At 33.3% G+C, this 17,518-nt stretch overlaps 3 protein-coding genes across 4 annotated transcripts; 2 read left to right on the forward strand and 1 right to left on the reverse strand.

The window, feature by feature from the left end:
* The first annotated feature begins 1,531 nt into the window (after window positions 1–1,531).
* LOC134833563 (cytochrome c oxidase assembly protein COX18, mitochondrial) lies at window positions 1,532–2,787 on the forward strand. Its single transcript, XM_063847924.1, has one exon. It carries the CDS (start codon window positions 1,821–1,823, stop codon window positions 2,775–2,777), a length of 957 nt encoding a protein of 318 aa, XP_063703994.1. The 5' UTR covers window positions 1,532–1,820; the 3' UTR covers window positions 2,778–2,787.
* A 1,676-nt stretch (window positions 2,788–4,463) lies between these two features.
* Window positions 4,464–6,525, reverse strand: LOC134833077 (T-complex protein 1 subunit beta). Its single transcript, XM_063847257.1, has 2 exons — window positions 6,418–6,525; window positions 4,464–6,197 (listed from the first exon to the last, which is right to left on the reverse strand). The coding sequence occupies exons 1-2, from the start codon at window positions 6,418–6,420 to the stop codon at window positions 4,596–4,598; spliced, it is 1,605 nt and encodes a 534-aa protein (XP_063703327.1). The 5' UTR covers window positions 6,421–6,525; the 3' UTR covers window positions 4,464–4,595.
* A 40-nt stretch (window positions 6,526–6,565) lies between these two features.
* Window positions 6,566–16,447, forward strand: LOC134836096 (probable phosphorylase b kinase regulatory subunit alpha). 2 transcript variants are annotated; one of them, XM_063851290.1, is made up of 13 exons: window positions 6,566–6,902; window positions 7,000–7,938; window positions 8,003–8,069; window positions 8,790–9,223; window positions 10,547–10,694; window positions 11,412–11,576; window positions 11,634–11,801; window positions 12,188–12,322; window positions 12,380–12,550; window positions 13,129–13,681; window positions 14,092–14,344; window positions 15,668–16,041; window positions 16,103–16,447. In XM_063851290.1, the coding sequence occupies exons 1-13, from the start codon at window positions 6,774–6,776 to the stop codon at window positions 16,206–16,208; spliced, it is 3,642 nt and encodes a 1,213-aa protein (XP_063707360.1). In that variant the 5' UTR covers window positions 6,566–6,773; the 3' UTR covers window positions 16,209–16,447. The 2 variants fall into 2 exon arrangements, with proteins under 2 accessions (XP_063707360.1, XP_063707361.1); XM_063851291.1 differs by having other exon boundaries at window positions 12,200–12,322.
* The last annotated feature ends 1,071 nt before the right edge of the window (window positions 16,448–17,518 follow it).

The raw sequence follows: 17,518 nt of genomic DNA on the forward strand, positions 1-17,518 counted from the left end.
TTCCAATTTCAATTGAAAAATCTCCGTTGATTTAAAACAAAAACGAAAAAAAAGTCTAAAATGTAAACAAGAGCACATGACAAAACCGATTTACTAGACAAACATTTGTTTATTTCATTTTTTCATTCATTTATTCATTTTTTTTTTAGAAAACGAGTAAAATCATTGCAGCAATGCAAATAATTGGGGTAACAAGTTTCAACGGTTTTTCTCAATCACGTTGGATGCAAATTGCCTCCTTTTGTTGTTTCATTTTTGCACATTCGCTGCCAATCGAACTTTTTTTCATCTCATTTCACCTTCTACTCATTTTTTATTTACTTTTCATTCGTACCTCGCTCGATGTTGTTTTGTTTTGTTTTTTTTTTCACTCTCTGCCGTTCACCGTGTTCCAACATCCAACAATCAGATTTTAATCTTTTTCGAATGTATCATCGCTTGATTGTTGTCTAACGACTGCTTCGTGTTTCGCCTCTTTTTTTGCGTTGTTTGAAAGTTTTTAAACGATGTTTGAACATGAGAGTTCTCTTAGCAGCAATTTAAGCTGAAACCAGAAAGAATGAAGAGGAATTTTATCAGCAATAAAAAAAATTTAAGGGAAAAAATTATTTAAATATTTAATCAATTAGCACGCAATGAATTTTTCGTGGATGTTCTTTAAATTTTTCACGTTTCCACAGAGGTACAGAAACAATGAATTAACTCCCATTATCGAAATTAAACCAACATTTATTTTTGGTCAGGATTTCATCAAGCGATAAAAAAAATGTTATCGGCTGATATCGATGGCAATATCAAATAAGAGGACACAAAAAGTATCATTTACAGTTAATTGTTTTAATTGACTTGTCCATTAATGCCAAAAAAGGTGCCTTTTGTTTTGTTTTAATTTGTGTGTGTTTGCATGTTTTCATTCATCGGTATTTTGGTGTAAATTACGAGGAAAAATTTTGCGGATACATATTTACGAGTTTCCTGATTTTTTATGGTCCTCAAAGCCAAAAGTGAATAATTTTTCATTCTAAAGATGATTTCCATCAAAATCTCCTTGATTTTTGAAGAAATAAAAAAAAATTTTTCCTTGACGGTTTTTTCGAAAAAGAAGAAAAACGGTCATGAAATTTTTCAAGTCAAGTTTTAATCAACTTTTGATGAATTTCAAAGCTAAAATTGAATAAATATTCAGTCTAAAGATGATTTCCATCAAAATCTTCTTGATTTTTGAAGAAATAAAAAAAAATTTTTCATGACCGTTTTTTTCGAAAAAGAAGAAAAACGGTCATGAAATTTTTCAAGTCAAGTTTTAACAAACTTTTGATGGATTTCAAAGCTAAAATTCATTCTAAGGTTCATTTCTGTTTAAATCTCGTCGATTTTTGAAGAAATAAATTTAGCACCGTTTTGAAACACGAATAGTAATAAATTTTTCATAAACTACCAGTCGTTCTCACCCGATAAAAATTCAAATACAGCGCCATCTCGTCGTCAGTGAGCGAACTAATACCATCCCAGTGCACAATCGGCAATTTTGTGCACTGGGACATCTATCCCAAAAAATCAAAACAAAAACAAGAATTTTCCGAATTTTCAGGGAAATTAAGCAATAAAACTCAACCTAAAAATTCTATGACTCACATTGTTGACTAAAGTAATAGTATGGAATTTGCGAATTTCCTCGCCTTGATCATCGGACTCTTCATCACAATCGTCGGAATTTTGGCCTGTCTCGGCAAACAAGCTCGTCGTCTTCAGTCGGGAGCTTACTAGCATCCGGCTTCTTCTGCACAAACGCCCTGCTTTTCACCACTCTAGTAGCAACAATGATTCGTCTTTCTTCATCTGTCGTTCGAGCGAATTTTCTTCTGCGACACACTCCAGCAACGCAAAATGTTCGTCATTTCAGCAAAGATGACTCCTTTCAAGGTACCTGGAAATTCCTCTCGGAAAGTACTCCCGTTCACTACATGCAAGAAGCTTTGACTGCCGTTCACGACATCTCCGGGCTTCCGTGGTGGGCCACAATTGCCGTCTCAACATTCGCTCTGCGCACAGTAATAACGCTCCCGCTGACGGTTTACGAGTACAAAATCATTAGTCGCATCGAGAAAATCCGCAAAGAGTATCCGGCAATTATCGAAGAACTGAAACGCGAAACGGCCATCGCCAAAAATCAATTTAAATGGACTGACGACCAAGCGAAACGGATGTTTATGCATTCGGCAGCCAAACAATGGAACAACTTAGTTGTTCGAGAAAATTGTCATCCAGCAAAAACAAAAATCACAATTTTGTTCCAACTTCCGTTTTGGATCACAACTTCGGTCGCCATCCGAAATCTCGTGTATTGCTTGCCAAATCCGAATTTGCTGGAAGCGAAAATGGCGTTTATGGACCTGTGTACCGGCGGATTTCTGTGGATACCGAATCTCACGGTACCAGATGAGAGTTGGATTCTTCCCGTGGCACTTGGACTCGTCAATTTCACAAATATGAAAATTCAGATGACTTGGAGGAAAACGGGACCGGAGACGAAGCTGCAAACTGGCATAAGAAGAGTGTTCATCGGTTTGAATTTTGTCATGGTTTATATTGCGACAATTGCTCCGTCAGCTCTTTGCTTATATTGGGTGTCGTCTAGCATGCATGGCATGGTGCAAAATCTGGCCTTTGTCTCTCCGAAGGTTCGACGAGTGCTGGGAATTCCGGAATTGAAACATTATCCCAAAGACAAGCCGTATAAATATTTGTTAGAACGAATGTTGAGTAGAAACAAATGATTTTTTGGTTTTAGAAATAAGAGAATTTAGAAATTTTCTGACTTTTAAAATGAGTTTTTTCTTCTTTGCGTTAAAAATCCACAAATAAGGTTTCTAATTATGGTGAAATGAAAGATTTTGACATTTTTGGGGTTTTTAAGGATGTTGGGTTTTTATGGGGGGTCACAGTTAGAGAAGATCTGATGATAAAGAGGCCATGGAAGAAAATTTGTACCAATTAGCGAGTTTTCAAGGTAAAAATTGCCAATAATAGTAAACAATTACGTCAAATCTCCAAATTTTTGAGGTCCATCAAGTTACATTTTACAAATATTTTTGAGTTTTTTATAGATTTTAAAATTAAAAAAAAAACAAAAAAAAAAGTTTCAAATCTTTATTTTAGGTCCATGACAAAATTCTAAAAATTTTTAGTTAAAATTAAATTTTGGTTATAAAAATAAATAAATCTACATCAAATTTCATTAGTTCCTTGATATGGAGTATTTTAAAATAAAAATTGAAAAAAAGGAAATTTTAAATTTTTACTTTTTTTCCAAAAATAAATTAAAATTTCAAATTTAATGAACTTAAATTTTTGTAAAAATTCAAATACATTTTGAAAAATTTTGACTTTTCTTCAAAAAAGCAACAAAATTTATTTTTTATGAAATTTAACGTTCAAAAGCAAAATTTAATTTTTAAAATGAAACTTTTCTGAAAGTAAAAGCAAAAAGCAAATTTAAAAATTGCTAAACAAAAAATCAAAAATTGCTATTCAACATTATTCAAATAATTTTTTAAAATTTTTTAAAAATTTTGAAAAATTCTTTTAGTATTTAAAGTTTTAACGGATACATTCAAATGCATTATTCAAAAATTGTTGGAAATAATATAATTAAAAAATATGTCGGCCTAAAAAATTGAAAAATTTAAGTAAATTTTGAAAAAAAATTTTTTTTTTAAAGGATTTTTTAAAAATTTTTTTTTTTTTTGAAAATTTTAGAAACTTTACAAAATTTTTTTCGAAAAGCAAAAAAAATTTCAAATTCAATGATTTTATTAATTGGTTAGATGAAATAAAAACAAAAAAAGTTATGTTGAAAAATAATTTTATTTGATATTTTTATTGAAGAAAATTGATAAGATGTATTGCTAAAATAAAATTTTGAATGCAAAAAATGTTTTTTTTTTTTGAATTTTGAAAAATGGAAGGTTAACGTAAAAATTTTTCACTTTTTCTAATTTTTACTTTTTATATTTTGCCCCAAAAATGTTTGAAAATTAAAAATTAGAAAAATTAAATTAACAAAAAAATTTTTGAAAAGTTTTCGGAAAAATTGCTTTTTTACTTTTACTTGTTGCAAAAAAGCGGTCAAAATTTGTATATCTATTTTGCATTTTTTTTTTTCATTCGCCTCATTGGATTTTCGATTTTTGAAATGGAGGAAAAAAATAAAAAAATTGAGATTTCTGAGAAAAATTCGATAGGATTGTTCAAAAACTAAAAAGAAAATTTTAATTTTTATAATATTGGGAAAATCCTTTGAAAAGTCCCTCGAAATTGTATAATATGGAATGCGAACCTTTTTTTTCAAATTAAAATTTTAAAAATTTAAAATTTTATTTAAAAAAAACAAATAATTTTTTTTTTGTTCAAATACTTTATTGATGTGTGAAAATAAGTAGCATGATTATTAGTGTAATAGTACAATTAAGCGAACGCGAGATGATTTTGTGTGAGTGAGTCTCTTTTTTTTTGTTGTCTAAGCATTAACGTGAAATTATCATTAGTACAAATTTGATCCAAATAATGAAAATTAAAAAAAAAACGAGTAAAATTTAGCAGTGTCCACGATCAGCTGTACGTTTTCTGGGTGCACTCTTGAGAATATTATCGACACGCAAGATCATCTCGGCGGCTTCCGACGCGGACATCAATACTTGTCGCTTCACGACAAACGATTCGGTAATTCCCAGTTTTTTCATGCACGCAACCTTGCCTTCGTCCATGTTGAGACCCAAGGTGTGATCGCCCTTCATGTGACCAGCACGCAACTCGGAAACGAGTTGAGCGGAATCGTACCCGGCATTATCGGCGATGATCGTTGGGAGTTGCAACAAGGCACGCGCAAAGCTTTCCATCGCAACGGCTTCCTTGCCCGGCGTCTCCGATGCCTTCTTCAAGACGGCACACGCCATAAGGGCTTCCGAGCATCCGCCGCCATAAACAACGCGACTTTCGCGCACCGTGGCTGTCAGAACGCACAAGGCGTCGTGCAACGAACGATCTGCCTCATCGACAATTTGCTGCGTCGCTCCACGAATGACAATGGTACAAGCTTCGCCCAAAGCAACGCCGCTGAAACGCAAAAGGGTGTCTTCGCCAATCATTACTTGCTCAATCAAGTCACAATGACCCAATTTCACCAAGTTTGGATTATCGAAGGTCGAGACAATTTCGCCGCCCGTTACGAGAGCCAAACGCTCGATGCCATCAAAGTCCGCATGTTCAATGGCCATGACACCGGCATCGGCGAAAAGTTGCTCCGGATAGTTGTAGATGAGTTGACGATTGATGAAGACCGTGCAGTTGTGCGACAAAATTTTGTTCACTTTGTCCTTCATCTTTTCCTTCTCAGCCATTTCGAGATCCGCGATTTTCGCCATTGAGTCGACTTTGATCGTGGATCCGAACACTTTGATCTTGTCGGTGTCCATGGGTGTGTTGGCGATCAAAATTTTTGCATTTTCTACGCGTTTCGGTTGATGCACACCGGGCTTTTTATCCAACAAGAAACCCTCGTCCAAGAAGGAATCTTCCAAACATCCGCCGGATTTCTTGATCAACTGAATAGCTGAAAGCTCGCCAGATCCCTTCAAACGGAGAACAGCGTCGACAGCGAGTTTTGCGAACAATTCCTTGTGTTGCGACAAAATTTTCGAACTTAATGTCGTGCGAGCGATATTCAACAAGTCCTCACGAAAAGCTTCAGCATTTGCGGAATTATCTTTGGCAACTTGTTCCAATGCCGCACGAGCAACATCCACAGCTTTGCGCCATCCCCCGATAATCGTTTGCGGATGCATCTTTTGTTCAATCAACTTTTCCGCTTCTCGCAGCAGTTCCGAGGCAAAAACCGTGACAGAAGTCGTTCCGTCGCCCACTTCGTCGTCCTGCACTCGTGACATGTTGACGAGAATCTTTGCCGCGGGATTGTCGACACCGACCGACTTGAGAATTGTGGCTCCGTCATTCGTGACTTGCACATCGCCTGCATTGCGTCCCATGGAAACGAGAATTTTGTCCATTCCCTTGGGTCCTAAGGTGCTTTTTACCAAGTCTCCGATGGCGATGGCACCGACAAAGGAACTGAGACGCGCAATTTCGCCCTTTTCCTCTTCGGCTTCATTCTTCAAGACACGCACGGGATTGAGTGAGACCTGAAATGGCAAGAAAAAAGAAGGAAATTAGAAGAAAGACTCATCGAGAAGCACGTGCATGTGTATAACCCCTATACAGAGGTACACAAAAATCGAACACCCGGTTTTTTCTTTTTCCAATTTTCCGTGAAAAAGTTCAGAATTCCACGGGTTTTTATGATTTTCGCAAAGCGCGGACATTTATTTCCATTTTCCGCATGAAATTACGTTGGAAACTCACCATTTTTAGTGTATTTTTGTGAAAATTTACTTTTTTTTGAACAGCACAAATGACTCACGAACTCGGTTTGGGATCCCAGCGAGCAGTTAAACGTCAAAAAAATAAAATTGCCGACTGGGGACATCTTTCAATCAGCTGTGTTTTTGAATTTGAAGGTGACTTTCGTAATTTTCGCGATTTTCTCGTCATTTTTGCGTTTATCACGTCGATAAACCGGGCCAGAAATCGTCAAATCACGCAGAAAAACGTTCGTACCTGTTCGGAATTTAAATGAATTTCGTGTAAAGTCTTAAGAATTTGTTAAAAAGTCGTAAAAAGGCTGCGAGAAAAATTCTCTCCGCACCACAACCACCACCATGAGAAGTCGAAGCAATTCTGGTGTCCGTCTGGACTACTATCAGCGTGTCGTGCAACGTCTGATAATGAACCATCAGCAGCCAGTTACGGGATTGTTTCCCGCCTCGCCCGACAACCATCATGCCTGGGTAAGAAATTCACCAAAAGAAAAAAAACCTTGATTGCCGTGACCTTTGTCACACTCGTTCATCAATTCTAATATTTATTTAATTTCTCGCTACGCAGATTAGAGACAACGTATACTGCATCTTGGCTGTATGGGGATTGTCGATGGCATACAAGAAGATTGCCGATCAAGATGAGGATCGGGCAAAGGCCTACGAGCTCGAACAGAGTTGTGTGAAGCTCATGCGAGGTCTTTTGATGTCCATGATGCAACAAAAGGAGAAAGTTGAGCGTTTCAAGAGTACGCAACACGTCCATGACTCGCTCCATGCCAAGTACTCGAGCAAAAATGGACAAACTGTCGTACGTGACGACGAATGGGGTCACTTGCAAATCGACGCCATCAGTTTGTATTTGCTCATTTTAGCCCAAATGACCGCTTCGGGCTTGCAAATCGTCTTTTCCTTGGACGAAGTTGCGTTCATTCAAAATCTCATCTTTTACATTGAATCAGCTTACTGCATCCCGGACTACGGGATTTGGGAACGTGGCGACAAAACGAATCACGGTCAACCAGAACTTAATGCCTCGTCAATTGGCATGGCGAAAGCTGCTCTGGAAGCGATGAATGAGCTCGATTTGTTTGGTGCTCGTGGAGGTCCTGCAAGTGTCATTCACGTGTTGGCGGATGAGGCGCACAAGTGTCAAGCTGTTTTGCAGAGTATGTTGCCGCGTGAATCGAATAGCAAGGAATTAGATTCCGGGTTGTTGTCGATTATTGGGTTTCCGGCATTTGCTGTGGATGATCAACAATTGATCGATGTGACACGCGAAGCGGTTGTCACGAAACTCGAAGGACGTTATGGCTGTAAGAGATTTTTGCGTGACGGGTATAAGACGCCACGTGAGGACATGTCTCGTTTGTACTACGAACGATGGGAATTGCGGATGTTCGAGAATATCGAGTGTGAGTGGCCGCTCTTCTTTTGCTACATGATCCTGTATTACACATTTAAAGGTGACAAGGATAACATGAAAAAGTATTTCAATAAATTAGAGGTAATTTAATTTTTTTTTTTTTTAGTTTTTGAAATATTTTTTTTTACTTTCTTTTTTTTAATAGGATGTGATGATCAAAACACCTGAGGGAATGAAATTAATTCCAGAATTGTATGCTGTGCCTCATCACTGTAAGATATTTAATTTTCAGGCTGCTCTGAATGAAACCAAATATTATTTAAAAAAAAAAAGAATTTGGAAGGGAAAAACATTTTTCTGTCTATTTCATTTCGATTTCGACGATTCGGCCCAAAAATTCATATTTTTTGCTGAAATTCGAAGCAACTCTGTGCATATTTTCAATCTGCTCTGAGTTTAATTTAGTAGAACTTTCAATGAGATTTTTTTTAAAATTTTAAACATTTCGAAATTTAAAATAAAAAAAAAATATTTTTTATTCAAAATTAAAGAAGGAAAAACATGAAACTCAAAAATATCAAAAATTTGTGATATTTTGTCTTTTTTTCAGTTTTTGACACGAAAATTGAATTTTTTTCAACTAATTTTGAAATTTTCAGACATTCTTCAACAGTTAAAATGACTAAAAACAAAAATTTTTTAGAGTTTTAAAATTTCTTCCAAAGTTTTACGATTTTTTTTTAAATCACACCTTTAGGCCAAAAATGATGTGAAATATTTTTTTTAAAATTATTCTTTTACCTGATACAATGATTTTTAAAAATTAAACTGTCGATTTTTATATTTCAAGTAAAATTTTGTTCATAAAAATTTTGAAATTTTTGAGCATTTTTAAAAACAATTCAAAATGGGGAAAAACTTATTTGGTATCTTTTAGAGCAGTTTTTTTTATAAAATTCCTAAATTTTAATCAAAATCATTTTTTCTTTCAGTACACATGTCCGAATATCAATCACCCGGTTCGCAACCACGTGATCCCGTCGGTCGTTGCCCCTTCCTCTGGGGCCAATCTCTCTACATCCTCGGAAAACTCGTGGACGAGGGATTCTTGGCTGTCGGTGAACTTGATCCACTTAATCGTCGTCTTGGCGCGCAAAAGAAACCCGATGTCGTGGTACAAGTCGTCATCATTGCCGACGACAATGAAATTCGTGATAAACTCGCGGAACACGGCTTTCACGTGCAAACAATTGCCGAAGTGGCACCCATCGAGGTTCAACCAGCACGCGTTCTGTCACACTTGTATACGTATCTCGGACGTAACAAAAAACTCGGACTCTCAGGTCGTAAGTCACGCGATGTCGGCATCTTGAGTACCAGTAAACTGTACTCACTGAAAGACCGGATTTTTGCATTTACGCCGCAGGTAAGACGATATGCGAGAATTTTAAATGTTTTTAAGAAATTTTTTGCCAACAAACACAACGAGCCTTTTATTTCAGAGAAATTTTAAAAAATTTTTGTACAAAAAAAGTAGAATTTGTGTTGAATTTGTCTATTTGTCTTGAAAATTTATATTTATTGTACAAATTCTAATTTGTCTAAATAATTTCGAAAAATCTTTAGTTTACGGATCTAACACGCTTCTACATTGCATCAGACAACGAACTAATTATCGATATCTTAAAAGGGGAGATTAATTTTTTGAAATCAGCTTGGCAGAATTTACTGGGACGTCCATTGGTTACAATGGTGTTAAAGGAAGTACATTTAGGTCGGTGTTGAAATGTTTTGGATTTTCATTTCTGTAACTCTCTTAATTTTACAAAAATTCCTTTAATTACCTGGTCCTTTAGTTGTTTACAAATATTACAAATTATTATGGGTTTTTTATGTGTTAACTGTTATAATTTCCTAAAACTTTTATCTGTTCATCATTTCATTGCACATTTTTCATCCATTTCAAAGGGTTCGAATTTAATAAATAAAAAATAGAAGAAAAAATTTATCAAAACTTGTAAAAAAAATTGATAAAATATGATTTTAAATTTTTTGGTCCAAAAAAATTTTTAGAGGATTTTTTAGATTAAAAAAACATTTTAATTTAAATTTATTTTTAATTTTCAAAAAAAATATTAAAAAATTAAGAATTTTACAAAATTTAATTTAAAATCAGTTTATTTTTTTTTTAAATTTTATAAAATTCTTTAATTTAATAAATTTAAAAAATTAAAAAAAAAGTAAAAAATTAAAAATACATAAATTAAAAAAAAAATTAAATTTAGGTATTAAAAAAATCAGTCATCGCAAGTGCAAAAATATTATTCTAACATTCCACAAATTTTATAATTTAAAATAAAAACCTTCTAACACTCACAACTTTTCAACCAATTGATCTTCCATTGACACTAAAAATTAGATTTTAAAATAAATTGTAGTAGAGTAGCGTAGAAATGTAGTTTTTAGAAGTATTTTAGTCAACTTTGAGTAAGAACATCCATTTAGTCTGTCATTGCAGAAAATTTTACAACAAAAATTGGTAAAAACGGGCTGAAATAATTGGCAAAATTTATAATTTTAAACAAAATTTATAAAAAAAACACAAAAAATTAAATATTTAAATTTCTTTTTTCATCCACATTGAATCCACGTCGTCAACTCATGTGCGTGTCGTGTGACTCACGTGTTTAATTAATTGTCATGTAAATAAAAAAAAATTATTACTAAATTTGCGATGCACCCCGATCAGAATTTTGATTATGAGGAGTATTATACAACACGAGATCCTGATTTGTTAGCTTACAATTTCACGGCTATTGTAGCATTTTTGAGTATGAATTGGCGACACTTGTTGGGACGACCAACAATAACGCTCATGGCCACACATTCGTTATTAGGTAAACATTTTTACGAAAAAAAATCTTTTTTTTTTCATTCATTTATTTATTTTTTATTATATTCCACCAAGTCTTTTTTGCAAAAAAAGAAAATTTTTGATTTCTCTTCTTTTTTGAGCTTCCTTGTCGTCTGCTTTTTGCACTTGAATCCATAAGTCGTCATTTTCTGATCATTTTTATCCAAAATTTTAGATTTTTTTTCAGCATGACTCTGAATGTCTTCGATGTTGTTAGATCAGTTTCGTCCATTTTGATCTTTTTATCTGTTGTATAAAGTCCTTTTTCGAGTTTTCTGTGATAAATTTAAATATTGAGTGTGATTTTTGAGTTGCTTCAAATAAAAAAAGCCTTTCTGTTGCTTCCTTTTTTGATTTATCAAAGAAAAATAGAATATTTTTAGACGATTTCATGCACCTTTTACACTTTCACTTTAAATTTTCAGCACTTTTTAGCACTCAAGTCCCTAAAAAAGTTGTGTTAACCAAAAAAAGGAACCCTAAAAATCGCATTTTTATGTTTTTCTCTTCTTTTTCCATAAAATTCATGCCATTTTCTTCTTTCAAAGCTTAATTTTGCATGAAAACTGCCAAAAGTCCCCTTTCCTCTTAAAATTTATTTTAAAAAATTTATAATTTTTCCCCTATTTTCATACTTTTTAAAGATCTTTACTAAACTTTTTTCCTTTTTTGCTGCTGTTTCATAAAAAAAAATCCACAGATCAAGGTCGCGTTCCCCTTGCGATGATCCAAACGATGAAAAAACTAAAATCTGGCTACATCAACGGCACTCGAGTCATCCTTGGGAATTTGGGTGACTTTTTAAACACTTCAGCAATCACGGATTTGAGCTTTTTAGGAAGTCAGGAGGATGGATATCCGGATAGTAAGTAATTTTTCATTTTTTTACCATAAAAAATTATATTTTTTAATTTTTTTGTAGAACTTAACCCGGAAGTGCAATCATATTTGGATGAACATTTGTTGCGATCCTTCAGTACGCGTCACGTTCCCCTTGGCAGAGCAACGTACGGCAGGTCTCAGCGCTCCCTCAGACGTCGAATGTCCGTGAAAGGCACCATCAAGAAGAAAATTTCAATTAACGTGGATTGTGAGTACCTCTTGAACGACTTTTTATTTACAGAATCAGGAAAATCCCTAACAAATAAGCTAGCAAGCACAGTCAGACAAAAACAAAACTCACCAAAAAAATCACAAATAACCAACATAAAAACACATTTTTATTAAAAAAAATTTCTCTAACATTCAATCATGCCTTGTCTTCTTCTCGTCCTTCTTCGGATCCGACTCATTCACAATGTCATGTGTAAGTTTCAAATCTTTTTACTAATAAATTTTAACGAAAAAGGGGAAAGAAACTGAGTTTCCGAAAAAAAAATTCTTTCCTTTTTTCGAGGCAATTTTGGAAAATTGGATTTTTGGAGATGGGTTTGTAAACAAAAAATTTCTTTCTGTGATTTTTTTCATGATACATAGCCGAACATTTAGGTATGGAGGGAGAACGTCGCATGTCAGTCATTGAAATTCCAGCGGATTTCTTGCCCGAAGGTGCTGACAAGGTGAAGCCCGATGTGCCGCCCGAGAAAAATATTTCGATTGCCGACAACGAAAGTAAGTTCAAAATTAAAAAATCATAAAATCATGGCTAAAATTCAAATTTTCTTGTAGTACCTCGCATTCATGTCAACGTAACACGTCATCGTCCAACGACCGACCAAAATTTCGAGGAAATTGATGTGGAAGAGCTCATCGCAATGTTGCGCGAAACGGAAAACTTGGAGGAACAGGGTGATATTTTGTCATATTTGGTCGACAATCACGGGTTGGACTTCAACACCGGTAAGAAAATTTGCTTTCAACTCGACTCATCAATCCTTTCAAATAATCCTGTAGCAGAATCTCCTTGAGAAAATTTTTTTCTAAATGATAGAATAGAAAATCACTTTTTTTGTTCACGTCAAGTCAGTAAATTGGCTATCATTCTTTATCGAAATTGAATTTTGTAAGTTGACGTCTTCCCAAAATTTGTCAATGAGTGGAATAAGAACAATTATTGGCTTTAATTGGTTTGAATTTTTGTCAGTCCCTTTGTTTATTTTGGAATTTTTGTTTTTATATTGAATTTGTTGCTTTTTGATTGATTTTTTGAGCTGGATTTGTCAAAATTGTCCCACCCTGCATGGGAATCCAAGTAGCATGACTAGTTAATAGATTAATTTTTATTGTTTGTAACTCCCAAAAATTCATTTCAAAATTTTCCATTGTTTGTAACCATCCTAACATTACTAATTTCATGTATTTGTGTCACCCACTAACACCCTTTTTAACGATTTTTTACACATTTTTAATGCTTTGAACTTTATTCTACACATTGACTCGCGTTTCTCTCAAAAACCGAAAAAAATAAAAAACTTTAGAAATCGGATCTGCTACGTCGCTCGATGACCCGAATGACGATCCAAATAATCCAAATATTGATAATAATCAAGGCATGCTGGACGACGGTCAAGTAGTGACGGTGCGTACGTTGCTGAAGGCTTTGTACGAGAAAGCGTGTCAGCAAAAGATGTGGGGTTTGGTGCGTCATACCGCCGGAATGCTCGGCAAGAAGGTCGAGGATTTGGCAAAAGCCGTTACGGATTTGCTTGTGCGTCAAAAGCAAGTTACTGTGGGTCAACCGCCAAATGACGAGTACACAATTACGGCACCGCTGCCAGAAACGGAACTGCGACACTGTATCCACTCCGTGTACGGAAACGATGAAAGTACGTCGATGTTGACGCAGGAGTTGCTCGTGTATTTGGCAATGTTTATCCGGACGGAGCCTCAGTTGTTCCACGAGATGTTGCGACTTCGTGTCGGATTGATCATTCAAGTTATGGCGAAGGAGTTGTCGCGCACAATTGGATGTGATGGTGCCGAAGCATCACTTACGCTGTTGAATTTATCACCTTTTGAAATGAAGAATTTGTAAGTAGATTTTAATTGTTCTAAAATTTATTTTGAACTTTTTGTCTCAAAATTTTTTTTTTTTTTTTTTTTTGAAATGAGAAGACAAAATAAAAAAATATGTTTTGAAATACTGAATTTTACGAAAATTTTATGTTGAAAAATTTATATTGAACTTAAATAATTTTTTATTTAATATTTTTTATAGTATTGAAAATTGTTATATCGAAATTTGCTAATTTAAAATTAAATTTTCAAACTAAAAATATTAAAAAAATACTGTTAAAAAATAAAAAAAAAATTTTTTTGAAAAATTATAAAATTTATAAATTATTTTTTATCCAATTTTTCCCCGAAAAAAAGTTCAAAAAAAATTCGGTGCATCTTTATTTAAAACAGCTGAAAATATTAAACAACTTTTTTTATTATAGATTACATCACATCATGAGCGGTAAGGAGTTCGCTGTGAGCAGTGTTGCTCGTGGCAACTTCTCGATTGTCAGTTGCAAGTCCGGGCGTGTCAGCAAAAAGAGTCAAATTGGTTTGGGAGACGCGGAAGATGAGAAAGTTGGGCCGCAAATCGATGACAAACAGGGACAATGGCTACGTCGACGACGTTTGGATGGCGCTTTAAATCGTGTACCACGAGATTTCTATCCGAGAGTGTGGACTGTCTTAGAAAAGGTATGAAAAAAACAAATAAGCTGCAAACAAAATAGGTGAAGGCAAAGAAAAAAGTAAAAAATGTCAAAAACTCGAATTTTTGTAAAAAAAAATTGTATTAAAAATAATTTTTTTTTGCTTTTTAGGCCGCTCCAAATGAAAATCAAAAATAAAGTCCAAAATTTTTTAAAATAAAATGGGGGGGGGGGGGGCAAAATAAAAAAAAATTTGAAAAACTTATTTTCATACAAAATGACAAAATTTTAGCAATTTTTGATCGTTGATCAACATTTTTGTTGTTTTTTAATAATCTTCTTTGAAACTTTCAAATTAAAAATTGATTTAGGCCGTTCCAAATTTTTTCCGATGTTTTTGTCCCAAAACATTTTTTTCAAAATGGGGGGGGGCAAAAAAAAAAAAAAAAAGTTTTGAAATACTGTTTCATACAAAATTTTAACAAATTTTGGTCTTTCATGAATATTTTAGATGTTTTTATGGTATATACATTGAGATTTGATGATTTAAAATTGATCTGAATGTATTTCAAGTTAAAAATTTTAACAAAAAAATTTCATAAAAATATCTGTCAAAAAATTTTGAAAAGTAATTTTTTGAAAAAAAAAAAATTAAAGAAGAAGTTGAAATACAATTTTCAGCACAAAAAAAAAATAAAAATTGAAAATATTTTAAAAAATTTTTGAAAATTCCTTGAAAAAGTAAGGAAAAGAACCAAAAAATGGTCAATTTTGATGAAATTTTTAATTTTTTTTTTATTTTGCCCCATTGGATTTTCTACTTTTGAAATGGGGCAGGGGACAAAAACATAGAAAAAAATTTGGAGCGGCCTTAAGACCACTTTAAGTTAAAAATTGAAAAATTAAAATTTCATAAAAAAAAACTGTCAAAAAAATTTGAAAAAAAAAATTCAGTAATTTTATGAAAAATTTTTTTAGAGAAGAAAATTCAAGTTAAAATATGATTTTCAAAACAAAAATTAAAATTTTTTATAAATTTTTTTGAAAATGTCTTGAAAAATAATGAAAATACAACAAAAAACGATCAATTTTGATGAAATTTTTAACTTTTTTTTTATTTTGCCCCATTGGATTTTTGACTTTTAGAATGGGGCATCGGACTTTATTTTTTATTTTCGTTTGGAGTGGTTTTATACCTACTTTGTTCAAAAAAATTATTTTTTCTTATAAAATTTAATAAAAAAAATTAGATAAAAAATTAAAGAACTAAGATTTAAATTCAATATTTAATTTTATCTAGATATTATTATTTTTTTAAAGCTTTTTCCACAATTTTAAAATTCATAATGAAAAATTTTTTCTTTCACAGTGCCAAGGATTAGCCATAGAAGGTCGTGTACTTCCACAAAGCTTAACACAGGAAATGACTTCGAACGAGTTAAAATTCGCATTGGAAGTCGAAACAGCCCTCAATACGATCCCGCAACCGGAATATCGTCAACTTGTCGTGGAAGCCTTGATGGTGCTAACACTCGTCACGGAACACAACATCACAAACAACCTGGGAGACATCATCTGTGTGGAGCATTTGGTGCACAAGGCGAATCAATTGTTCCTGGAAGACCAGAAGAAAGTCAATGGTGATGCTACTTTGTGTTGCGCAAAGGATACGCGAGAAACAACGGCACAAGGACACCTTTTGTGCATGGGTGCTGCTTATATTTGCTCCCATTTCTATGATAGGTGACTATTTTTTTCGACTTTTTTCGTGAAAATCAAACTAATTTTAAAAATTTGTTTTTAGCGCCCCATCTGGCAGTTACGGAACGATGACTTATATTGCGAAGGCTGTCGCTTGCGTGCTGGATTGCATGCCAAAATCGAAGGATAACGACTGTACAGTCAGCTAGATTAATCTCTTTTGTCTTTTCAATCATTTATTTACCTTCTTCCTCCTTTTATCAATTGACAATCGTCATTCTCGCACCAAATGTCGCCCGGTGTGACATGAAATGTTGCCCAGGACGTTTGGTACAACAAAGTTTTATTTAGCTTAGTGAAATACGTTCTGATCTACGGAACGTTTTCAAGGTAGAACTTTGAACGAAAGGCATTTTTTGTGTTAAAATTACTTTCGCTCACTGTTCTATATCAAGAGAAAACTAAAAAAAAATAGCTAGAAATTCTAATCTAATCTCTAAATACTCTCTAAAAAAATTTTTAATCAAAAAATTGCCTCCTCTTCAGTTCAAATAGAAAATTTAGTCGTTATGGACAAAAATAACAACAACAACAACACCAACGTCAACCAAAGTGAGCTGAAATGCTTTTGTAATTTCATAAGTATTAGACACATCTCGTGTGTTTCAACGTCAAATTTTACACTTACGATGACTAAAAGCTTGCCACAAACCAAAAGTTCAAAGAAAAAGAATTTTTTTCAACGTCTAAAAAAAGGAAGGAAATTTTTCCAAAACAAGTTTTAAACTAATAACTCATAAAAATTGGAACTTATGATATTTGTTCGTTCATTCAAAGCAAAAAAAAAGTTTAGTATTAAAAATATTGTGTTCAAAAATATATCAGTGTCATGTTGTTTGTGGAAAAAAATCAAATTTTTAAAATTTTTATGTGAATTTTAGAATTATTTAGTGAGGCAATACTAAATTTTAGTAAAAATTAATAGAAAATTGTTAAAAATATGACAAAAAAAAATAATAAAAGTATAAATAGGCCTGATACTAATAATAAAAAGACACCTAAATACTTATATTTATAAAGAAATGCTAGAAAAATGAATCTTTATTACAGGATGTTCTAAGAAAAAAAAATATTTCGTCGGAATGTTACTAAATATATTAATTAAAATATTAAATATAAATTATATCTTGCACAATCAGCAATAAAATAAAAAAAAAGTTGATCTGATTTTAAAGAATTGTTTTTTTTTTTATTTTTTTCAAAAAAATTGGCTGACTTGCTCGGCAAGTGCCAATGGAAGGAATGGAAGTTGTCTGAACAAGTTAAGTTACTCGAGATTATTAAAGACAATTTACTTAAAGTAGTTGGCAGATGGAGCGAGCACATCCGCAGTTTATCTCGCTTTCGTGCGTCCAGCCGTTCTGTGCATCGAAAGCAGATATACGGGTGTGCCGCCTCTACCGAATTTGGCTTTTAATTTTGTGTGACAGACTGTCACTGAAACAACAGATCATCAAAC

The sequence above is a fragment of the Culicoides brevitarsis genome, chromosome 3, assembly GCF_036172545.1.
Source record: "Culicoides brevitarsis isolate CSIRO-B50_1 chromosome 3, AGI_CSIRO_Cbre_v1, whole genome shotgun sequence".
Taxonomy (NCBI): Eukaryota; Metazoa; Arthropoda; class Insecta; order Diptera; family Ceratopogonidae; genus Culicoides; species Culicoides brevitarsis.